Source organism: Tauraco erythrolophus, chromosome 9 (assembly GCF_009769465.1).
Source record: "Tauraco erythrolophus isolate bTauEry1 chromosome 9, bTauEry1.pri, whole genome shotgun sequence".
In the NCBI taxonomy this organism is placed as follows: domain Eukaryota; kingdom Metazoa; phylum Chordata; class Aves; order Musophagiformes; family Musophagidae; genus Tauraco; species Tauraco erythrolophus.
In genome coordinates, this window is record NC_141473.1 from 23,423,597 (window position 1) to 23,449,229 (window position 25,633).

At 42.2% G+C, this 25,633-nt stretch overlaps 1 protein-coding gene across 1 annotated transcript in view; it reads right to left on the bottom strand.

The window, feature by feature from the left end:
* SORBS1 (sorbin and SH3 domain containing 1) overlaps positions 1 to 24,943 on the bottom strand; it is a 79,433-nt gene extending 54,490 nt beyond the window's left edge. Inside the window, 10 exon segments of the mRNA XM_086616864.1 lie at positions 575 to 722; positions 3,528 to 3,899; positions 4,471 to 5,277; positions 7,664 to 7,779; positions 7,956 to 7,982; positions 9,520 to 9,639; positions 12,689 to 12,784; positions 14,877 to 14,942; positions 16,159 to 16,214; positions 24,912 to 24,943. Of these exon segments, the coding sequence (XP_086472990.1) occupies positions 575 to 722; positions 3,528 to 3,899; positions 4,471 to 5,277; positions 7,664 to 7,779; positions 7,956 to 7,982; positions 9,520 to 9,639; positions 12,689 to 12,784; positions 14,877 to 14,942; positions 16,159 to 16,214; positions 24,912 to 24,943 (1,840 nt within the window).
* Positions 24,944 to 25,633: the final 690 nt, after the last annotated feature.

Below are 25,633 nucleotides of genomic sequence, written 5' to 3' on the forward strand. Positions count from 1 at the left end.
CTGAGTTGATTCAGTTATGGATAGAGGAACAAATTGCCAAGTTCAAACGTATGGACGAACAGATTATTTACTGTTGGGTAAATTCTGCTGAGAATTTAGAGATCAAATCTCTCCTGCAATAACTGAAAATACGTCTGCTTTCACGCTGCAGTAGCTAAGAAGTAACTTATCCTCTTTTCCAGTAAGGGAGAACCTACCTCAAGCTAGCCAGCTTCAACTGACAGATGGATAAGAGCATACACCCTTTTCCATCATGACAGGACACCTGATTGAGGATACGCTGTTACTCTGCAGTAACTCATTAATATGTCCATAGCCCAGCTATAAGCCTCTCCCCGGACCTCAGAGTGGTTTTTGTCCACAGCTTCTAATTAAAAAAAGTAGGCATTGTCCCACGCCTCTAACCTCTTGCCCATTACATGCTCCAGTCACCACAACCCTCTGGAGGCAGCTTTGTTAGCGATTAGTAGTCTGGACTTAATTGTCCACGGCACACACGTTCTCCAGCTCCTTGTAGCATAACAGGTTGCTCAGTTTGAGCCACAAATAAATATCTATATGCAAGTCTCCTTACCTCGATTGTGCTGCAAGAGAACAATAGTGGGATTGACGATTGTGGTAGAGGGATAGGCAGAGGAAGACTTGTTGATTGAAGTGAAGGAGGTTGGATAGTCAGTGCCAGTGCCAGTCTGGGGCACTTCATTTAGCACAGGACCTGGGTCCTGAAAAGGAGAGCAACACATCATTAGGAGCATGCAGAAGGCTGCTAAACCAGGAAAATCTGGAAAAAAACACCCCAATCAAAGACATTTTAAGCTCAATGAGAAGCAAAATCACAGCAAATCTTAGTAAAAAAGGTATAAGCATGAGTGTTACCCTGCTCCTTGTATGTACCCTGCTCGTTGTTAATGCAATTAGTTTGCTAAGGCAGTACTATAATTATTTGGTGTTGGGTTTCACAACGCCAACCCCAAAAGGAGGCACTAAATTCATCTGGCAGACTCCCTGGAGCAAACACAAGATGCCAGAAATGAGCAAATCTGGTTGGGGTGTGTGGGAAAGATGCAGACATCTTTACCCTGATACATACACACACAAACGTTTGTTTTAAAATTATTCCTGTCATAGCAAGAAGTCAGACATGCAAAACTCATGCAATTCTGGAGCGAAACGTTATTACTGCAGTTGGTTTGGTAAGGAAGGTCCAAGGCATAAGGTTAGCACCATCACACAGGAGACAGTGTGACACCTACCTGGTTAAAATAATGAAAGAAAACACTCAACAAACCCAAAAAAACAGATAGAGGGCAAAAAGTAGGACTCCAGCAAGGAAGATACTCAACATGGCTTTGCCACTAGAGCACAGATAGCAAGCTGCTCTTGCTCTCCTAAAGCATTCAGCTCCATTATCTGCTTATTTCAAACCCACCTCTGGTATCACCATAGCTCTGGTTGTTCTGTACAAGTACAGGCTGTGTCAGCTGAGAGACCTTAAAAAACTAGCTCATTTTTGAAAAAAATCTCAGTCCAAGGACATAGGGCTTTTGTTGGTAGTAAGGGAAAAAGACAAAGAAGGGACTAAGACTGTGTGTGCCAGTCTAGGCTGAGATTTTTCAAGCTTCTTAAGGAATTTGGACACACAATTACCATTAATGGGGAATGAGCACCCAAACAGAGTATGGAACAGCATACCAGATTTCTACACTCCTGCTACTGCTCTGTCAGACTGAAATGCTGCAGGCTGCTGACCTGTAAAATGGAGCTGAGCATCCATGGGGATTCTCATTGCTACCAAAAAAAACCCTGAAAATGCACAGAATATTCCTCCAGAAGAATCCCTACTCCTTGCCTTTCTGGCCAAGTGCAACTCAGTGCCCTTGATACCCACTAGTGTCAGAGGAAAGGACTTACAAGGATCAGGCAGAGAGCTGAACAGGGGCCAGAGTGAGGCCTTGCACCAGAGCTCAAAGATCAATCATAGTGAGAATTAGCCACAATCAGAACTAACATCTACAGCCTCTCCCACCTAGAGAGGAAATAGGGAAGAACAGTCCCGTTCTGCTGGGTGGAGGTGATCTTGCTCCAAGCAGCATCTGATCAGGCCATAGACATTTCATGAAGACAGAAAAGAAGTAATGGGAGAAGTATGAGAGAACTGGGTTTGAGCTTCACTCTGGTAACTAAAATATAAAGAATCCCTCAAAGAAGAGGGATATCAGATCAGGATAGGCTCAGCAGTCCCAGCTAAGTCACCAAAGTGGCTGAATAAAGACCATTTAAATCATTGTGAAAGACAGCTCTGTGACTACAGTGAGCATGCCCAAAAATGATTCAAAACTCATTTTATGAAAATCAGGTATAACAAAATTTCCACTACTCCTCTATGATTTGCACGCCCGCTGAATTTTTATAGAGCCTGCAGACAGGCTGTATTAAAAAAAAACCACCACACACACCAAAAAAACCCAACACAAATCAAAACCCCAAAATTTTCATTGCTCTCTGCAGTAGAAAATCATCGATTTCAATAGAAGCAGAAAGACCAAATGCTGGGAGCTTTTGAAAATATCATCCTTGGTTGTTGTTTTCTTTCCCCCACCCCACATATCCATTTGCTAGACCCCTACAGAGTCAGAGGGCAGAGAAGGCATCATCATGAGGAGAGGGTTTCTGCTGAAATTCTTACTTGTTCTCAACAAGCAACTACCTAAAAAAAAAACCCAACAAAATGCTGGTTGTAAGACTTCCAGTACAATGAGGATCAGGTACTTTTTGCCTTCTCTGCAACTTTAACTGAGAGGTACTTTTCATCCTTGTCCCTGAAGACTATTTAAAACAGGCGATGAGCCTAAAGAGAAACAAAACCTAATCCAAGAAGAACATGGTAAATTCCAAGCTAAAACCATTGCAGATTGAATTCTTCAAAATTTTCAAAGACAAGCAATTCCAAACTAAGAGACACTCTCCCCCTCATCTATCCCATAGCACCTACATGCTTGGAAGACTCTTAGCTCAGTAACTGATGTTATTGCTTGTAGGTCATTAGACACTGGTTTCAGCAAGGATTTGTGTAGAAACCATACAGTCTTGTGGCTCCAAGTGGAACAGAAAGCCAGCCCTAACCTTTAACTGGTCGGCTGTTACTGCTTTAAATGTTACTCAAACACAATTAAGGATGCTATTAAAAGAGCCTGAAGAGATCAGTTAGTTGCAGCTATTCTGTTTATAGAGAATTCATTATTCTGAGCAAATCCTGTAAAGACTCTTAAGGTGTGCATCATCTAGCAGAACGGGCACAAAGGGAGACAGCCAAATGTTGCTGCGAGAAGTCAATAGAAAGTTCAAAGCTGCACAAGGCAGGCAACACGCATGCACTAGCACAGGATGTAAACAAGGTTTCAGTTGTCATGCTGCTGGCAGGGAGTGAGTCATCACTCCTCTCGAATTTAGTGTTGCGAGGAGAAAGTAATTTTAATCTGGAAATACAAATTTAGGAAAAGGGCGAGGAGGGTACTTGGCAAGCTTACTGTACGTGAGATGACTCCAGTGATTTCAGGCTTCAAGCCCCTGTGCAAAGCCCCCGTGACTGGAGGGGCAAGTGAAGGTGGTGATGAGAAGAATGGCAGTTTCGGGTAAACAGAGGGTAACGTGCCGGATGCAGAGGGTGCTTGGTTGTGGTGGGAACCCCTCTGGAGATGTGGGGGAATGAAATCGTCTAGAGTCGGAAAAGTCAAGGGTGAGCCAGGAGAAACAGTCTCAGGGAATACGGAGCCTTGCCCAAAAGGAACCAGAGGTGGTGGTGGAGTGCTGGAGCTGCCTTCTTGCTGTCTGTCTGGATTAACCTGGAGGAGGGGGACTACTATAACCCCAGGCTGAGCTGTGCTGGTGGCAGTGGCATCCTGTAGGAAACAAGGTGTTGTTATGCAACGGGGGAGATCGGTACTTTAGTCTAACGCAGCCGCATAGTGTCATGCAAGGATGCACCCAAAATGATAGGAAGCCCCAGTAGACTTTCTTTTCTTAGAGAGACATACTTCTTCAGTCTTGCAGCCCTGGCCTCTATGAACGTGCACGTTTTTTCACAAAAATCTTTCTTCCCCTCACCACTCCTCCAGTTCTGTGCAGCGAGACTAAATGAAACCATAGCACAGCCTGCATTCACAATCACTTGAGAAGCACTAACTGTTGCATTACAGAGTTTGCTTCTTTTTGCACCTCCCTAAAATAGAAAGATCCTCACCAGCCCAAACCAACCCCCTACAAACAGCACACACGCACAAACGCACAGATCGATGTTGGGGGGCACACATGGGTTGTTAAGTAGTATTGAGTAGACCACGAGACTCAGGTGGCACAACGAGTGCTCAGAAATTAGGTAGGAGGGGAATAAAGCATTAAGGGAACACTGTAATGAATTAAAGAACCGTTCGCATGGCTGAAAGAAATAAAGGTTATGGAGAAAACATGTACCATGCTGCGTCCCATTGCCTTGTACGGCGGCTGTCGCTGATGAGTAAGGTAAGGCTCTTTTCTCATCCTGTCCTCTGTGGCAGCTGTGCTCTGGGGCTCTAGCACTCTGTCCCTCACAGCTTGCGGAGGTGACGACTGAGTCCAGGAGGGTTGGCCCGCGCCATAACTAACTGCGTCTTTACTGAGGACAATGTAAAAGTACGGCCTGGGAGGAACAGGAGGAGGAGGAGGAGCAGGAAGAGACTTTCCAGTATCTGTTACAGAGGAAACAATGTCGGTGGCTGGTGCCTGAGTGAGCTCAGCACCCAAACTGGTGCTGGCTGCTGGGTCATGTGCGGTGCCAGTGGAATTTTCAGATGCAGCTGAGCAAGTGCTGTTAGATAAACAAGCTACATATAGTCTGCTGACCTTTTTATCCGCCTTCGTCTCATGACCGGAATTCATTCCAGCCTTACTACTGGGATCTGCCCTGTCAGGGTTGTGTTGTATGGATGATGCATCTGATGAGGAGCGACTTTCCAAGAGCGGCTGCTCAGCATGCACCTCATCTTTGGGCCCTGAAGAGGGATAATGCCCTGCTGGCAAGCCTTGCTTCCCACCGAGGACGGCCCCGTAGGGGGTAGGTGACGAGAAATAACACCGTGCACTGGCATTTGGTGATGCACGCTGTGTATAAGGCTTGGGTGCATTCAGGTACACGCAGTCCATGATGGGCACTGGCAACAGGTTGGTCACTTTAGTGTCAGTGCGAGGACGCCATGCAAAGCTTTCCTCTTTAGGAAGAGGAGGACGGGGAGGAGCAAGGGTCTGCCCAGAGGGTCAAGAAGGAAGAGAAGGAGAGAGGAAGCAGCATCAAATGAAAGAAAAAAAGGAAGGAAAAATAAATAATTTCAAGGAATGAATTCGGTCATTAGATTTGGGTTAAGCAGGTTTTAATACAGCAAGAACAAAAAGCAAATTACTGTATCTGGAAGGCCAGTGCAGAACTTGCTCACATACATCATCTCACACATTCTCTCCTTCTTAGCACTGCTCACTGCAGCACGCAAACTTTGCCCAGCTCTGAAGTCCCTGCCTACACCTTTCTCTCTGGGCTAAATAAATCCCAGTGCTGTATTGTTTTGAAAGGCCTGCACAGCAACACCCACCATGCCCCTGGGAGAGTCTGAGTCAAGATTTAACATCCTGGCTAACTAAACCCAGGCTCATGCCTCTGTAACTAAATACTTCCCAGCACTGGGGATGTTTGAATCGCAAAGCCAAATTCAGAGCTCTATGTCGCCTCTGCATGTTAAATGCACTGTTGAAAATGAACCTTGTGAAATTTCACCAATGCTAATGAAAGCAGATTTCATATGAATACTATTGCCTGCCACAGCTGTCTAAGTAAAAAGTCAGCATTTCTTCTTTCTAAAAGCTAGCTCCTCAATTCTCTTCAGGATTTTTCAGTCCTGAAAATGCTTTCAGGAAGACTAGAACAATTAAAGTTTCTTGAGGAACTGAGTTCATAAGAATTTGCCTTCAGAATCAAGATCTCTGACACAGAAATCCTGCTTCTAATAAATAATAATAAAAAAAAGCTTTACTGTTTTTGGTACTTTGCAACATACACATTGCTAACTCCATAACTGCTTGCCAATTGCAACTCCAACTTCAATTACAGTGAATTTTTTCTGAAACCCAAACCATTTTGAAGCAAAATAACTTAGTAATAAAGAGGTTTCATTTTATTTATTGCTTTGTTGCCAGTAGCTGAAAACTATAAGCTACTGAAAGGCAGAGAACTATAACACCCACCAGTAGCTCCCTGGATTCTTGCAAATTAACCCTCTGGAGACTATGAAATACGGTTTTACACGCACTCTGTTGTCACATCTTTATGGGCAAAGGCTGTCTAAACCACTACTAAAACAGTCAAAACCAGAGAATGAAGATGCCTTAACAGCTTGCAACACTCAAATCTGAAAAAATAACTCCTTTAAAATTAATCCACATGACAGGTTGTGGCCAGAACCTATTCTTGTTACACGGATATAGACCTAGAATAGCTTCCTAAAATTATAGCTGCTGTCCCAAAATCTACTGCCTCTCTTTCCCCCTCCTCCCGCATGTGTAAGGAAGAGGAGAAGTGGGTTGGTAAATGCTTGTTCTGAAGGGCTTCTGCTTCTGGACCAGGCTCATTCTATTTCATTCCCTAAGGAAAGTAGTTTCAGTCTGGAGACTTCAGAGTGCCACAATATTTCCCTAGGTTAGATGAAGCCTCACTTTACCACTATTTACCACTACTTGGCATTATCCACCATAATTCACCACCTGCAATTGCTGTTTTCCATTTTCTTCCATTTCAGCTTAGTTTGGGCAGCAGTCCTTAAGACTTCCATAAGAACGGCTATGTGCATCAACACTCTATTCATCAACAAGATCAATAAAGGACTGCAAGACAGTTCTAAGTATCAGGCAGTAAATGGGTGTCTCCTTTAGTTAGGGTGCTGCTCCTTCCCATGCCTTCATCTGAATTGTGTCTTCTTCCACTTCCACTTACAATTTCAGGAACAGTGTTCTATGGCACTGCTATAGGTCCTTGATGATAGTAGCAGTCACCCTGACAAGAGACAAGGCTTTAAAGGGACTCTTATACACAAGAAGGTGGTTTCTGATGAAGGGTTTCCCTATCAGCTTTCAGGCTGTTTCTGTGCAGACTGACCATGCAAAAGAAAAAGGATGAAGTTACACTTCTCTTAACAGATTGTCTTCAACAATTCCCCTTCAGGTACAAATAACCTTTCCCTTGTTGGCTTGTATCAGTTAAGCGTTAAAACTGACAGGCATTTCTCCAATGGCTTGTTTTTAATGTAGGGTGTAACTTTGCTTTCAGCCTGCAGTAAGCTCCAGAAAATAGACCAACATAAAAGACAAAACAGTAATAGATGACTACTTCACCTTTTTTCTTGCAAACAAATAGCATTGTTCTCCTCTTTCATCCACCAAGGAAACACTGTGGTGCACCTGAACACAAGCTCCACAGCACTCTGCTGACATCAGTGTTGCCCCCATTTTAAAGGTAGGAAAAGCTGAGGCACAGCAACTTACCCAAGTCTGCAGAAAAGTTTGGAGTTCAACCCAGGACTCCTGACCATGAATCCAGTGCTTGAACCCAGATGATCACCCTTAGGGTCACAGAAGAAAGGCTTACCTGCGGCTTGCTGTCTGAGGAAAGGTTCGGACGCACACTCCTATAACCCTTGGCAGCCAGAGAAGATGGTTGGGCATCCCCATTGGCATCAGTGTTAGATGATGACCTCCAATCATCTATGAGGGGAAGGAAAACTCAGATCACAGAGGATTCCCTTCACCCATAGGGAAAGCAAAAGGAGGGGACTCTCTTCTTCCTTTTTTTTTTTCCCCCTTCTTTTTTTTTTCCAGGCAAGAAGAAATACTTCCAAGAAAGCAACAGAAGTAACAATATAAGCAACCAATGTTTGTACCTGTTTCTGGGTTTTCTGGCTCCAGACCTATCACAAAAATTAGGGGTAAGGGAGAAGGATAGGCATAGAGGAAAAGAAAGGGGAAAAAATAAACCGTTACATTTACAGAAAACATGTACCAATTGAAATTAAAAGTTGAGCTACTTCATTTCACACATAAAATGCTTTCTGACAGAGCTGCCTAATTACCATAGAGACCAGCCCTAAACACGATGCCCTCCTTGTTTCTGACCTTTGTAAACACAAGGCAATTCATTCAGAGCAATGAAGAAACAATTGTTCATTGACATTCTTATTTCGGAGGCAAAAAGGCAGCCCAGCTAGCTACTTTTTAAAGCTGCAGCTTGATGTCCAGACACCGCAAATTACTGGAAATGTAGGGACCCCATATTCAGCCATGATACAGGCTATGAAGACAAATCTATCCTTATCAACATCACTATGTATGATTAACTGAGATAAAAGACTGCCAACAAATAGATCAGGTTTTGCAGACTAAGTGTGTGTGCATGAAGCAAGTTATAAAACATGATGTCACTTTACAACCCAGACCCTGCAGCTAGATGCATTAGTCTCATTACCTATTTATCCATCTCTCACTGGGCTCCTCCCTACCTCTATACCTATTCTGCTGTTTAAGTTATATGCAAAAAGCTCTTCCAGCTCCAAAGTACATTTCATAAAGCGATGGATAGAGTAAGCAAAGGAAGTATTAATGAGCTGATTTCCATAGTAATGGGCTCATTGCCATTCAGGTTGCTGGAAATTTATGAAGCCATCAACAGAAAGAAGAGAGGCAATAGTGAGGGGTGAGTGAAGAAACAGAGAATGGCAAGCATGAAAAGAGGGTAGGTCATGGGTAGAGCAGAATGGGAGAAGACAAAGCAGAAAGTAGCATGTGGAGTCTGGAATTAATGGAATTGCCCTTCCTCCAACAATACAGTCAGAAACAATGTATGCTTTGCTTTCAAGAGCAAGTTTGACCCCCTCCCCCCTTAACAGCATCTTGCCTTTGGGAGTTCATCCTCTCTGCCAGACCCACAACACTGGCCAGGTTTGTTATGCTTTGCCTGTCTCCTACAATTAAGTAATTACACATCTGCTATTGAAAGATGGTAGAGCTCTATGGCAACACTGTCTGTCTGGGACGCTATCCCTGCTTCCTTGACAACCCAAGTGAATGCTACAGTGGCAGTAGCACCATTTGGCCTCTTTCTGTTCCACCCCATGCCTGGGATGAAAGGAAGTGACGTGGGCCTGCCAAGAAAAAAAAAAAAAAAAAAGAGAGCTTTTGGTGCTCCTGACAGCAAAAGGGAGCTGTAAACAAACTTAAGCTAACGAGTGAGCAGCCAAGAAACTTGCACTAGGAGAGAGCAGGAGTCAGTCTCCCTTCACTAGTCTGGTTTCCAATTATGCCATGAAACTAGAGGTTTCCAATTATGCTATGGGATTTGGGACTTTAAATCATAGCTTTAAAAAAAAAAAAAAGAGTAATCCCAAGACTCTGGTCTGACCTCACTTGAGGTTATTGTAACATATTCCAGTTAACCTTCCACCCACTTACTTTCAGTCTGTTCAACATCCTGAGGACATGGCGAAGTGATATTCTGATTCTCTTCATAGGCTGGAGATGCCCGAAGGGTCACAGCTCCTTTTCCACTACAGACTCTAGTGGGATCTGTTTCTATAGGAAGTGCACATACACAGAGGACACACACCGAAACAGATGATACAAAGCTATTAGGAGCTATCAGAATTCTACAGAGTAATTTAAGCATGGCTGCCTCTGGGTGAATCAATCTAGTAATGTTTATGCAGATGAAGATTAGTTCTGGATTTAAAGCATTGAGAAATCAAAGCAGTTTCATATTCATGTAACCGATGAACGTATAAGTAAGTTCTGAGTCAGTGTAACAGAGCTTAGAAAGGAGGAAAAAAGGATGAGTGTTTGAACAAATTTCACAGGTCCATTTGCTTTATTTGGTCTGCTTTGTGTGGAGATACTGTACTGTCAAGGACATCCTACCATTACATGTGTGGCTCTTCTATAGGGACATCCCAGTGGAAAGAAGCAGTATGACTTGTGTGCTGAAAAGCCTTAAAAATGCCTTTTGTGCAGGACTGAAAGAGGGGGGGGGAAAAAAAGTCTTAGGACCACTGCAGGATAAAATCTTGCAACTATGCTGAATATGATCTAAAGGCAGGGCACTGCAAGCCACCTCCTTGCCATCTCCTCCTGTTCCATAGCAGTGTTTCACCTTCTAACGTAGGAACCCACGTCCCAAAAACTAGAAGGAGGCTGAACATATATACCTGTTCAGATCACTCTGTGAGACAGACACCAGATCATGCCAGTGTCCTTGCTGAGGCCTGATTCAGCACAGCTTCTGTGCAGGCTTACCTTTGTGCATTTCGGTCCATGGATTTGGGTTTTTTGCTCCTGTCATCCTATTAAGTAATAACAAACCACTACTTCAAGGCTATCCTCCTCCCCTTAAAATTCTTCTAAAGAGTTGTTTCCTCTAAGATACCTATAGAAACAGTAAGTCTAAAGAGTCTCTCACTTATCCAAGCTACTCTCACAGGAAAACACATTATCTCCCTTTTTCAAGCACTGTTACTGACTCTGCAAGCTGCCATGAAACTTCACTTTGACCTACCTAAACAGAGGTGCTAGTCCTACCATGAGACCGCACAGGCAGCCTGAACTGGTACCAAGCACGTGCTGTGTTACACAAAGAACAACAAGATTTTTATTTTTATGGGGTGAGGATTATGCTATCTCTGCACAGGGAGGGATGCAGCTCCTCTCTAGGAACTGTCAGTAAAACGAAAGTTATGCCTTCAGACTGGACAGAGGGGGCAAAGGCTGCTGTTTTTTTCCCAGACAACAGCCCATGTTTGCGCAGATCAATGTTCCCTGGTTGATTTCAGTAAGATAACACCCCTCTAAATACACACCAGTACAGGGCCTATAGACTATGACAATGCCTCAGCTAAGGTTACAAAACACACAAACCACAGCCAAGATGGCCACAACACAGGGAAACATCAATACTGTCAGATGGACAACAGCAGTAAGGGGAAAGACTCCACAAATATCGAACATGTGGCTCACATCGAAAGCCCTCTACACTGGAATCACTACAGTTCAAGCTTTTAGGTGGGCTTCCAATGCTTTAGGGATTTCACAAAACACATAGCTTCTGATCCTCACTTAGGTCTGGAGAAAGGATAGAATAAGTAAGGAATCAGAGGATACTTTCCTACAGTTCAGCCTTTAGTTAATTTAGGCAGCATTGAGGTAGCTTCTGTGAGGGGAGAGACTATCCACACAGATGTATCAAATGCTGCTTAATCCTTAAATATACCACGTTTGCACTCACACCACACAACTGATCATGCCTTAAGGTCACCCGCATGCCTGGTGAAACAGAAGTTGACTTATCTGAGTGATTTTTGCATGATCCAGATAGGATCAGTATTCCTTTTTGCCCAGGAGTTCAGATCTGGCTATCGTTCGCATCCACACAGCACAACATGTAGCCTGAGGACTCCACAGACCCACTTTCAAACCAGAGGAGAAAGGTTTAAGCTCTGGGACTCCAGTTTCAAGAGTGCTGTAACTCTGAGGCATGGACACGCTGTCGGGAGTCACCAAATCTTATTCAGACATCCACAAAGAGTGCAGAGTAGCTGCTGTTCTATGCTCCTACCTTCACAGGCACTGGAGAGAAATGGAGACACTTAAGAGTTCAATATGTCAGAAATGTCTCCATCATATTGGAGTAGAATCAAATTTGGGAATCAAAGCACCTTTTTTTTTTATTTTCACACAACATATTAAACTTGTATACTGAATCAAAAGAATAAGAATCAGGAAAAATATATATTCTGAATTCAAAAAAAAATTAAAATGTTTTGAAAAGGTTTGAAAGTAAAATATTGCCAGACTATTTCAATTTGGGAGAGGAATAAAAATATCTAAGATGTTGAAACCTCTAACAATTTAGATGAAATGATGGAAAACAAAAATCTGAATCTCTCAGTATAGAAATCCAGCAGATGGTCATAAACACATTAGCCCTGTACTAGTCCAACCAAGCACATGTGTGACAGATTAGGAGAGACAAGCAGTTATCAGCTAAACTAGTTTGACTGTCCAAACCTAGCAAAGTACAAAAATGATCTTGTACTTTTACTTGGAAAACATGTGACTGGGGAGGAGGTGACAGACAGCCTAACATCCTTATCCATATAAAGATTCTGTAAAGTCAGTGCATGTACAGAAAAACAAAACCATCCCCCCAATGTTAAACTATACTTGAACCTGTAAAATACCATCTCTGACATCCATTTGCTTTCATAAAGACTAACGATATGCAGGAAAGATCCTCCGGTTCATCAGGAGTTTGGTCCAAAATGAGGCTGTAATAACAATACGATTCATAATCAAGCACTAGTAGAAGAGCTTACAATGATCCCAGATTCAAGTAGACACAATTATCTCTGCAGAGGAGTAGCATAATTTGAGAAAAGTGTATTGTGCCATGAAGAGCTAACTCTATTACCTACTGATGAAATCTACAGCTCTGGAAACAGTGAGAAGAGAATGAAGCTGAAAACTAGCCAAAGTGCGTGGGTGAAGCGGAGAGACAGAGATGGGGGGCGGGGGGAGAGAGAGAGAACAATGGCCAACTAATGCATGGCAGGGGAAGGAAGGAAGAAGATACCTGTAGGCAGCACTAGGTGAGGAGAACTTTTCACTTTCTTCACAGGGATTATTTTAACGGCAGAAATAGAGCGTGTACATAAAGGGACGTCAACAGCTGCAAACACAAAAGTGTAAATGGCACATCCAAAAAGGAAAGAACAGAGTTTGGGAAGCATGCCACAAAATTTTCTAATGTACTTGGAGACACAATAGCAGGAAATTTCAAATACAAAAGCAGTCCAGAGAACAGTGATGCAACTGTTAAAAATATCCCTTCGTTCACCCTAATTCAGGATGTGTCTGTTTTATGCAGCATGCAGAACTGCATACTGAATTGACTAACTGATGAGCGCCACTACACTGCAGGCGAAAAAGAATCTGGAAGCATTAGTCTTTAGAAGCCATCAAAAAATTTGAGTGTAATCATTTAGCTGAGAAACGCTACATGCAAAAATAGTTAACGTTAATATGGCTCAGTTAAAACAAACTGAAAAAAACAAGCACTGAAAGATGAAAGGAACATTAAACTAGCCACATTACATGAATTCTGGATTTTATGGCACACATTTTACAAGTTCAGCAACAGAAGGAAGTGAAACGTGAAATAATCTTGAAAGTAGTCCCATGTCAAAGTGTAGCATCAAAATATTCATTTCCAAAAAAAAATCTATCAATTTAAACAGTATATTGAAGAGATTTCTACTGGACTCCATCAACTAGCACACTAATTATACTAGATGCAGTAGCACAGGGGAAAACCATACACAGCACTGTGCAAAATTCTAGCAATTGTTACAAAACTGTCCAAACCAGCTGGTACTTCCTCTTTCCAACTCTGTATTGCAGTTAATGTGGAACTCTCTTTGAAAAAGGGGAAAAAAAGAAAGGAGAAAAAAAAAAAACCAGAGGCAGTGGTAAAAAAAAAAAGCAAAGGCAAAACTACTCAGAGGTGATGCTCAACAGGATCTGCCAAGATAAACGTCTTGTAAATCATAGCTCCACCTGAATAACTTGAGTTGTGCTCTTGATTTCCACAGAACCAGGATTTTCTCCTTTAACACCTATTAGCTTTCTGCATGTGCTAACTGGAAAACGCTAGATGCCTCATCTGTCTCAGACCTGCAAAATCAGGAGTAAGAGGAACCACATTTCTAAGACTTTACACACCAATATTGAGCACTGGGCCAGCTTGAGGGAGGCATTGACATCAAGATGGTGTGTACACCCCCTCTTGTGGCAGATCTTCCTGGTCCCCGGCAAAATGGGAAAGCACCGACTTTACCAACCTAGAAAAGGGCACTCAAGCAAAAGAATGAGGGAAGAGCTTGATAAAATTTTTTCAAACCTCATAAAATCATTAGTTTTTAATTTGATGGATTGTTTAAATTTTTTTTTTTTTTTAAATGAAAGAGGAACTCAAATCAAACCCTGTTCTCCATGCTTCTTCCTGAGCACTGAAGACCCTGCAAATACAACAGATCCCAAATCCAAACAGCCTGTGGTTTAGAAGACAACCTTAATTCTGTTCTGCTCTGTAACTGACTGAAGTCATCCATCCACAATGCAGTCAAAATACTAATCACTAGAAAAAGGCATCAAAGGAAAAGAAAGGAAAGGAAACCAGCAGAAAACCAATCCATACAACCACATACTTTCACTCTGCCAAAACACACACCATCACTATATACTATTGAATGCTATGAAGCACACTGCAAACCTGCTGATGTTAACATGAAGAGTGGTTTGTTTAGATATGCTTGGGTTTTAAATGGTTGTTGCTAATGACAGATTTTTTTATTACTTAAATGGTTAGTTCCTGCCCTTTAATCCTGGGCTCAAACCTTCACCTCCCACTGAAGTTTACAGGATTCTCACATAGGCACCCACAAACCCATGCTGCCTAAATGCCCTAAGATATTGAGTCACAGATGTTCGCAAGTACCACAAGTAGTTCATGGCTTTCCTCAAAACAGCACTAAAAATATACAAAGAGGCAAATCCAACCTGTCACCTTTAAGAGACAAAGAACACTTGTTGAATTAAGAAATGCTGCTGGCATGGTGCAGCACAAGGCTTTTCTTGTATCAGTCACCAAGCAAACTAAATTTGGAAACCCCTGCTCTAGTGAATGTCCAGGGAAATCAACCACATCGCGCAGCTGACATGCAGAGGGAGCTGCAGAGATGTCTCTGAAGCTCTTAACCCACCTTTTTCTTGTCCATTGCTGCTCAGCCCATTGACAACAGTTTTTGCAACATCAATTTCTTCATGTTCTGCAAGATAAATGAAGAGGAGGATTACTTCTGGGTTAAAACATCTGCAACTGAATTTAACCTCTGACTATGAGGGGATGCCGTGGGTCAACAGTATTTGATTCAAGAACTAGGAAGTATTCCTACTGTCTCAGGAGATATTGCTTGGAGACACAAATCTCTCTTATATGACACTCTTGTTTCTCCTTTCCCTTTTCCTACCTGGATCACAGCCTCTTTCAAACAGGGACAGTCTCTGTATGTGCATATTGCATCCAGCTCAGTGATGAGATTTTCAAGTCTGCAACGTCCTCAGCTGACATGAATAAAACTGGCTCTTGTGAATTCAGAACACCACAGAAGATAGTGCTAGAAAGGACCTCCGAGGGTCATCTAAAGCCATAGTCCTGACCCATGGCAGAAACAAATCTACCCTTGTTGCTGCTGTCAAACGTTTGCCCAATAAGTTCTTACAAACTTCCAGCATCACCCTAAAGCAATCTCTTCCAGTGCTTCACAACCTAGAAGCTTATCAAGGCTTAAACTAAATTCCCAGCTCATATTTTTCAGACCTTGATTAATCTCATAGCTTTCTTCTGGACTCTCTAAAAATGGTTCACATTTTTCTCAAAATGTGGTGCTAAAAACTGGACACGATACTGCAGCTGAGACTTGATAAGGCACTAAAATCCACAGGTCCTACATATGGCACTTCACTATGACGTCTGCTTTGTTTTTCACTCTGATTTAGCCTGTTACCCAGACGAGCCCAGAAGTTTTCCTCTTCTCAACTAGCCCCATTTCTTGGTCCCTCATTTTTGTCTGAACAGCTGAATTTTCCTATCCATATGTCAAACTTTGCATTCATCCCTACTAAATCATATAAAATTATTTCAGATCATTTTTTCAGGTAATCAATAATTTTGAATTTTTGTATTCCAAAGTGAAAGAAGCTACAGTGACCTACTCCAGTTCAAGAGGTTTCTAGTCATTTTTTTGAGCATTATGGGCCAAATTGAAACAACAAACACAAAGCCAGGACACTTCACTAATGAAGCCATTCTGCTGTTGCCTTAATGGTCAGATTCCCTGAGCTTTCCAGGGCTTTGACTCTTTTCTGGGAGGCAGAAGAAAAGTCAAAAAAAAGGAAGAGTAATTGCATCAGAAACAGACAGGAACATTTTTAGTAATAAAAAGGAATGCCAGTGAGGGCAAGTGGAAAATAACACAGACTTACCAGAACTCATTGTGGCAGAGGGACTTGCCTTTTTCACTTCTGGATTTTGTTTATCTCTGTTTAAAGTGAAAGGCAGAACAGTTAAGTTATTACGTTATGTTTCATGTCTGCCCAGACAGCACTGGACATCATGCTGAACATTCATGACAAGTCTAGGTAATCGTGACAGTTTCTTCAAAAAAAAATTTAGATTCAAAATCCAAATGGAATTATGTCATTCAGCAATTACATTGTTTGCTGATAATTATCAGAAATTAAATAGTATTTCCATCAAATATAGGTAGTACTTTCAGACTTTAAGACTAATCCTTAACATTAAATCACAAGATACTATTAAAGCCTAAGAGTCTACATATGGCAAAGTGCAAATCTGGCTAGCTTCTCATTTATAAAATGTGCATCACCTTTAAGGAAAAAAGAAAAAAAATCTCAGTGAGACTAAAAGCTTTAAGCTAAAACCCTCAACTTAGACTATTGCCAGATTTCAAGGTGATCTGTTGCTTAGATCAAAGTCAGCCTCTCCTTTGAAAAATGTTACCATACAGAAGAGATATTTGTTGAAATGCGCATTAACTTCCGCACCAATCATTTCCAGTCCTGCAGTGCCACTGATATTTTCAGAATCAGACTTCAGTAAGTGTAACTTGAAAATTAGAAGCTTTAATCCTCTCGGGACCAAAGGCAGTGAAATTACCAACCCAAGGGAAAAACTAACAGATGGAGACCAGAATAGAAAAAAAGTTAATGTTCATGGTCATGATCGCCTATGGAGGATAACTGTGGGGCCTATTTGTACCCAGTACCCACTCCTGTGGGGACTTGATACTTGCAGCAATCGAACAGGTTTCAATGCCACACCACAGATGTTGGTTTGAATAGTCAAAGACTGACATTTCTACAAAACAAGTCCCTATTTCCCAACATCTCTGAACTCTCTAAAGGTCCTAGGTTGAATTACAAACCCTTTTATTTTGTGTTCCAGTCTCCTCCCTCCTCTCCCTAAAAAAGCTAGCACTAAAGACAGTGAGATCAAGTGTAACTCCAGCCAATTAATGGCTGCCATGACACGAATAGAAATAGGTATCTGAAGCTCAGAGAAACAAGAAACTAAACAAGAGAGTTGGAGATGCTGGTTTTACTGTTACCTGAACTGGAAGCAGCAGTGAAACATTGTAAGAGGTGGAAACCGCCTTCAGGGAGTTAAATTTGCTCTCTTCCCTCAAGTGTCCCCATTCTTAACTAGCATTTGTTTCATACCAGCCAGAATATAATCAGCATGTTCAACAGATAGCAAAAGGAAAGAAAATTCAGCAAGCAACAATAGTAACAGATCAGTCTGTGAAACCAGCCAATATCTGGGCTCTCCAGCATGCCACCCTGGCAACAGCTGCCAACACTTAACTATTTAAATATTTTCTTCGTTAAAATATCCACATAAGATACACATCATGGGTTGATGAAGGCTGAGCAGAATGCAGCCTAACTCCAAACTGATCCCAGCAAAACACAGTGTGAAGTGGAGGGTGCAGTCTAAAACCAGTCAACAACAAAAGCTGAGCCCTACTTAAGAGGCCTGCTGCCCGACTTCGCCTGCCCATACAGTATTTGCTTTTTGTTTATATCATTTCATATTAGCAGTAAGTACTCTGAAATAGTAACAGTTAACACAGCCTGAAAATTTAGACCAACATGCTTAATATTAATAGTCTTTCTGAGCTCCATACATTTCAGTTGCAGAAAGATGCCTTAGTTCAAGCAAAGCAGAAACAGGCTAAACCGACAGGCTATCCAGGCTGAAGAGGTCTGTAGCAATATCATGCTCTTCTATGTATGGAAAACTGTTATGAGTTAGACTCACTGGATAGATACAAGTCTCTCCATAGGGCAGGGAGATAACTACAAGAAGGGGCAGTACTGCAGTTAAGTCTCAACTCAGCTTTGGGATTAAAGCCATTCTGAAGCTGAGGAGGTTGCTGGTACCCAAAAATTTTGACTCAGCACTGGCCTTCTCCATGGGCTTCATACAAGTCCACAGAAAGTTTCTTTCACTCTAAGCATCCCCAAAAGGTTGTATGCCTTCCTCTGGTATACAAGATAAAAAAGGTAGGGGGAAGACAAAAAAAGAGGTAATACTAGTTCATGTGCCTGGGCACAGGCAGGGTCCACTGCTGCTGCAATCCCAGAGCAACACAAGGTCCCCTTCCACAATGGCAGTACCCAAGTAATTAAACTTCTGACCCCATGTTTTTTACTTTTTAAAGCTGTCTCATCTCTGTCCAGAAACAGTGACATCACAACTATCATAAAACTCTGATTTCAGTGATGCCTTTGTGATTTAAGAGTCTTGACATTGCTTACAGTGTGAAGCACTGGCCTTCATTGTATTAAGGAAAGAATTCACACCAAAAAAGCACAATTATTTGGCCTTAAAAGAACAAATTACTTTTCACAAAAAGTGATTTGAGGTTAAAAATAAAGTGATAATTAAAGAAGTACATTTGCTAAAATTCAATGGAGGAGACATACAAACTCATTAGAACTAGATCTAGAAAAAATACTTTTCCACATATCCTCACACTTACTAGCAATTATAGAATTCAATTAAAAGAACAAGCATCCAGTGTTCACTTACTGTGAAACTAATCAGCATTATTCAAGCACTCAAACACATACTTAATGCAAGTTCCCATACACAGAATGGATTCAGCGTGCTCGGGGTAAATGTAACCAATCCTGAGCACCTGGGTTAGTGTAACTCAAACTCATTTACAAGTTGATTTTGATCAGTTGACGATCTGCATACAGATTTGCTGCATGCAGGCAGAAGTAACTGCTGTTTAGATTGAGGAAATGGTGGTGCACGTTTGCAGTTGAGAACATGCTTCAGTGCCTTTTTGCATCAGGACTACTGAGCTATTCTGTCTCCCACATGCTTAACCCAAACCACATACTGAAGCCCTGTTAGGCCTATCTTAGCCCCAGGGCCACTCTTGGGATCAGATACATCATCTAGCCAGACAGCACATCTGGCTTTGTGGCCCCAGTATAGCAAAGTGTTGCCCTCTGTAACTCTTGGGAAGGTACATGCTGTACGTCAGTGTGCCATCAGTGTTTGGACAGTACATCCTTAGACACAGCAGTCCCTGCCAGGTTCGCCAGACAGGCTGTCCATGGGCTGTGGGAGCAGGTGAATGTGGAAACATTTGCTGCTCCCAGTTCCCCTTGAGAACTTCCTGTAGAAATGGCCAAGTCGTTCCTGCAGACGCACATGCAAGGGCGCACAGCAGCACTTCAGAAGGGAGCCTTTCATACGGAACCAAACATTAGATACCTCATGCCAATATTAAAAACAGAAACTGGTACTGCCAGATCAGGCAAAACAAAACAAATTAAATAATATAAACAACAATAATAATATAACAGTAACTAAAACCCCCCAAGGGTCTCCTTCTGGCTCCCTGCTCTAACCAGTTAGCCAGTGTCTTTTTGCCACACTGGAAATTGTGCCTTTCTTAAAATGTGACAGACATAGCATCAAAGGCTTCAAAGCTGCAGACATTCAAAACACAATGAAAGGTAATGAATTCCTCAGGGCATAAGCCAGCGGCTGTAACCCCGAACACGCCACTGTCCACACATAACATCCACCAACTCCTTGCCAGCTCGGTCATACCTCTAGTCAGACGTTTAATGCTTCCTTCCTCCCTTTCACCCCGAGCACATTTCTTCCAAGGCTGTGGCTCCTTCCCTACTTGGTGTGGAAAAGAGAGCAGTGCATTTAGAAGCCTATTTAGGAGGAATGCAGATAAGTGGCAACTACTTCTGCACAGCATGTCTCTGGATTATCTCACATTCTCTAAACATTCGAGTACTCCTCCTACAATGGCAGGGGGTAACAAACAGCTCATTAATAGTTCCGAACAAGGACACACGCTCTTAAGTCACTGGTATCTCAGCTAAGAGTCGTAGATGGTGGTTATTTTTGGTGGTCAAATGTGCATGTGTGGGGAAAAGTAATTTCCTTTTGTTTCTTCTCTTGTTATTATTGACAACTCTGATGACTCGCATCGGATTTTGAAACAGTTGCTAAACGTGAGATGAGTATGCAAAACCTATTGGCCAGTTCCCTTATATTCCTGAGATTTGGACTCCGCTTCATCTTCTTAGTTCTGAGTCTTTCACATTTTCAAAGTCTTGTCTCCATATATAAGAGCTTTTAGAGTTTTGTTGGCTGCGCTTAAATGAAAAATCAATTTCTTATTTATGTTAGTATAATCTAGGAATTGAGGCTTTTAGAAAAACGGTAAGCTTTCAGACTTCAGGGATGATCAGCAATCACAAAACTTACTTTTCACCCGGACAGGTCTCACATCACAGACAGCACCCATTTGTTTAGCCCCTAGCTCAGACCCCTTCTCACATTGCCACTACTGTGCCTAACCCAGATTCTCTGCTCAATCAGCCATGCCGGCAACGTAACGTTCCAAATCTGGAACGTGGGCAAAGCGCTGCACTGCAGCCAGAGCCTCCTTCTAGGAGGTTCCTCTGCTTAAAGGAACTTGCTGGAAAGCGCATCTCCTCTGTACTTCTCACTTTGTATCACATAAAACGTGGCAAGAAAAAATAACTAGAATATGGGAGGCAGCTTCAAGTTGACCCACACAATCAGATCTCTCTCTCTCTCTCTCTCCAAGTATCATTATTCTCTTATCCTGAAATACTGAGAGAAATATGTTGCTTGTCATTTTTATTTTGAGGGTTAAAGAACATCTTGACATTCCTTCAGAAGACATTATGCTCCTAAGAATAAATGTAATGAAAAGACTACGAATAAGCAAGCAGCGTACGGAGAAGAATCATACCAATTCTGTGTAAGACAATGGCCTCCCCACGCTCTTCAGTGAGTGTTGAGACAGTAGAGAGGGAGCAGTGAAAGCTCACTAAATGAAACAAATGGTAGCATAGAACATGAGCTTTGATAAGCTGTTCTTATAAATAATTGAACTTACAGCTGTTAGAATAAACAAACAGCACATTTCACATGAGTATCAGTGTCTTTTTTTTTTTAATATAGTGCATGTTTGTTTCCTTCCTAATGGGTAAAATTAAGCTATCTGGGGATATGTACCAGTTTCAGTGCAGTTTAAGAAGAATATGCCTCTCCTAATAATAAAAGTAAATTAGAAAATGTAAATTAGGAAATGCAGCTTTAAGAACTCAGAGATACTTTTGAACTAAGTCATCTTACAGTCATCAACTTCACAGTAAACAAAGTTTAGCTGCAACCTGAGTTAACTCAGTTCAAGGTCATCACTTTTGGCGCACGGGGCAGAAAGGAATCTCCTGGGTCATCAGGCCTACTCCCATGCTATTGCAGGCAACTGTGTCATACAATCCTATGCAAGAACATTTCACATTACGGCTTAGAACTGGTAAGGTTTCCTGCCTCCACCGCTCCTCCTGGAAGCCTGCTCCAAAACTCATTCCTCTTATGGCTTGAACGCTGTTTCTGATTTGCAACCTAAATTTAATTTATTAACAGCTACAGCTAAATTGTTTTGCACCAACATAATTTTTCTATTTAAGCAGCCCTTCCTTTTTGCGCTTACCCCATCCACGCATTTTTAGAAAGCAATTGCACCTCTGGGTCTTCATTTTGCAAGCCAGTAAACAAGTATTTCCAAAGCAATTGGTCTGCTTGTTGTCACCCATCTTATTAAAATCTGGCGAAGAGCAGAAGATTTTAAAAGGTCGGCAGTCCTAAGTCTAAACTCCACTTAATGTCACAGAATCAGAGAGCAAAGTCTACAGCTGACATGCCTAACACCTGAAAAGCAAGGTTTAAAAGGTAAATCAGCTTTTTTGATCCATTCTAATTCTGGCCTGTCTACTAAAAACAGTTCTGTGGTCAGTGCTAGTTCAGATAGTGTTTTGATGTCTATAGGAACCTTCCTGCAAAGAAACAGACTGGAATCATTTCACGAGAGTCACTGAACCTTCATTAAGTGACAATGACTTATACCTGCAGAGTTGTGGGGACAAGAGGTGGCTCCTGCTGGAGCCATCAACCTGCTCTGCTACAGACACAGGGCTTGGAAAACTGCCATCCAGAGGGTTCTTTGGCACGGAGCAGAGTAACTTGACATGTGGAGCATCATCGGTTCCCTCTGGATAAATTAATTGCTCTTATCAGTAGCCTTACAGTCAAAAACATTTCTTCTCCTGACAACTGATTTTAAATACACAGTAACTGGGCTCTGACTTCCTCCCAAATCTGTCATGACTGCCCTCTATTTTTTGTATTTGATGGCTGAGATCATGGTGACAGCAGCTGTGGCCCATGTATCATTCATATCTGCTAAAGAAACAAACGCCTTTGTGCCACACCCATATGCCCAAGCAGCTCACACGAACGTTTTAAAACTTCAGAAAAAAAGAAAAAAATTTATAGGATATTTTAAATAATTCTCATATTCGTCTTAGCAAGAGACACAAGGCAGAGCATTTGAGAGCAGCAGAAGCTGAGATTTCTGCTGATTTATCTGTGGTATGTATGCTAACACCTCATCGATGGAAGCACTTTACAAACAAGTTGATGTACATCCTGTACAAGGGAGCTCACTGGGCACAGCTCTCAGGCTGCCAGCTCCAGAGGGAAAGCTGTAAATGATTCAACAGCATACCGCAACCTGGGACCGTTCAGGACACTTAACCGAGATTTATACAGGGATTCGGGCAGGGAGCACGTAACTAATGTAATTGGGATTTCTTTACAGTTAAGAAGTAATTAATTCAATGACACTAGATTTACATTTTTGCAAAAGAGAAATCATTCAGACAATCTGCAGTGACTGCACCTAGCCAAAAGGATGCTGGTTTTATACTTCAGCTAGAAGAAATAGAAGATTCATTGAGGTCAAGCTATTGTGAGACTACTTGTAAGAGCTGTGCAGCTGGGGCGCTCTGTGTACCGCACTTAACTCTCTGTACACCTCTGATGTGGGGCCACTTGTGCCTATGCAGAACAATTGCTGTAAATAAACAGACCCAAATTCCAGAAGCCCTAATTATGTATAACAATGGATCCATTCAGCTGACTGCAGGACTGAGGGATGCAAACGCTACATTGCATTTACTACAGTGAATGGCATTCTACAAATACAATCAATTAGATCATCTAAACAACATCCAGCAGCTTCTCTTGCATGATTTTGTATAACAAAGACTGCAAAGGCTGTCTTCACCTCTGTCACACACTCAAACAGTGAAGTAGTAAATAAGAGGAAGTTGTATTAAGTAGAAATACTAATTAGAGATTGACTAGTGTCACAAAGTTCAAATCCAGACTACAAACATTTCACAAAAATGAGGGTAGAGAGAAGATTCTGATGCACCTCTGACAAGTAATAAATACTTTTAACGCTACAGACCATCTTATACCACTCCAGACACATCCTGAGATTCCTAGTTGTGTAAGGCAGAGGAATTGCACAGGCATTAATGAGTGCTCACTGTGGCAACCACACCGAACATTAATTTTTAATTATGACCTCTGCTTGGACTAGCTGTTTTGAAGCTCTGCACACATACTCACTAAGCAACAGCTAACGCTTTTCAAGGTATATAGGCAATATACCTACTTTACACATAGATGGAAAATTTGGGCCTCGATTCTACACAACATCTGCAATCAGCTGAGTTAGCACAGTGTAACGATGTGCATGTGTAAGTCTTACAGGTTGCTTTTTGTATTTTCAGAATAAGCAAAACCAGTTTGAGAGTTGGTCTCATTTACACAGAACTGCAATGACTTCCAGGGGACCACATAAAGGTAAGTCTAGCCAACACGTATGGGGAGCCAGGCACACAATACTTCCAACACACCTCTGACATGCCTAGGGATGTATATTGAAATTACACAGGGTCATTCTCTGTAGCCTTTGTCAACCTAGAGATATTGTTACACTAGAAAAATTGCCAGAGAACTGATTCATCTACCTGAACGTCAAGCACAAAAAGGTCCCAGCAAAACACAGAAGGCTGACCACTGTCATGCATCTAAGGCCAGACAGCAAACTCGTGCCTGCCAGGGAATTCAGGCTGGAGTGCTGGCTCTATAGCCTTGTTGGACTGTGCTGCCTCTAAAGTGATCCACACACTGGAATGAAGAAGGCAGTGACTGCTCCTCTACTCAGTACTGAAAACGCTCTAAGAAAACCAAACTGCTGGGTTAAGCAACAGTCTGACATTCAAAGTGTCTCCAAAAATAACAGAAAGTTACATTCCAGAAGCCAGTCCTCATCTTCATTTCCCTCTGACTCCTCCAGCGTCAGGTGACCAAAATCACACATTTCTGAGAACTCCACATCCATTCTCATCACTTTCATTTTAGCAACTGCCTCAGAATCAGCATTCAGGAATTGCTTTCAGTCCCTTCTTCCCATAAAAATAGTCAGGAGAAAGATCCAGTCACTAGAGTAAGGAGGCAAGGACCCTCCCACTTCCCTTAATGAGAACACGAACCCATGTAATGACTACCTTGATATCATCTCTCCAAGAAGCAACTAGAAATATCTACCCAAATGAAAGACGCAATCTGAAACTCAGTGTGTGCTGCCCCAGCAGACCTACTCACTCAGCGCACATCAGCATGCGCCAGTGTTACATCAAGTCCTGGGAGTTCAGCACACAGCAGCTCTGGGAGGGCTAGCTTTGACTAACTGCATCTAAAAAAACCATACTGGTGTTCTTACCTTGATTCAGGTTTTTCAGTTAATGGTGCCATTTTCTTAGTCCCTTGATTTCAGTCCATAAGAGGCACGAAAGAGTTAAGGAAACCTTTCACTGTGCTGCCCAGTCACTTGGCTGCTGAGGTGTAAAAAGAAATTTGTGGAGGCATCTCTATCTCTCTGGCACCCTTAAATACTTTGCTCCTCCTACTGCTGTGCTTTAATTAGCCAGTTGGTTCTTAGACACCCCATCCTCTCACTAGGCTTGTTCACCATCAGCCACCCCCACCCAGCCTGCCTGTCACTCCCCTGCCACTGTCGTCACCAAAGACACTGACTCTTCCTGCAGCTCTGGAGCTGGGGAATGGAAAGAGAGAAAGTTTGGAGGTGATACTCCATGGTATCAGAAGGGAAGTGGCAGGCAGACCTTGAAGAAATACTGAAGTACAGTGAAAGTACCAGAAAAGGCACTCTTTCATTTTTTTCTTTTTTTTTTTTTTTTTAACCAGGCAGCATCTGCTTGTCAAGGAAGGAATATTTTCATTAGCACTGGACATGGCAGATCCTATTTCAATGGGTAGGGGCTGAAGGGGCAGCTAAAGTTTCTGCACTTGGCAGCTGAGATTTGTAGCATAAATACCTGACACGACACAAAGGGAAACTAACTGCTTCAACGGCTATTACGTATTATATGCACACTCCATGGGCACCATAACAGGCATCAAAGGAGCTTTTAAGCCACAAGC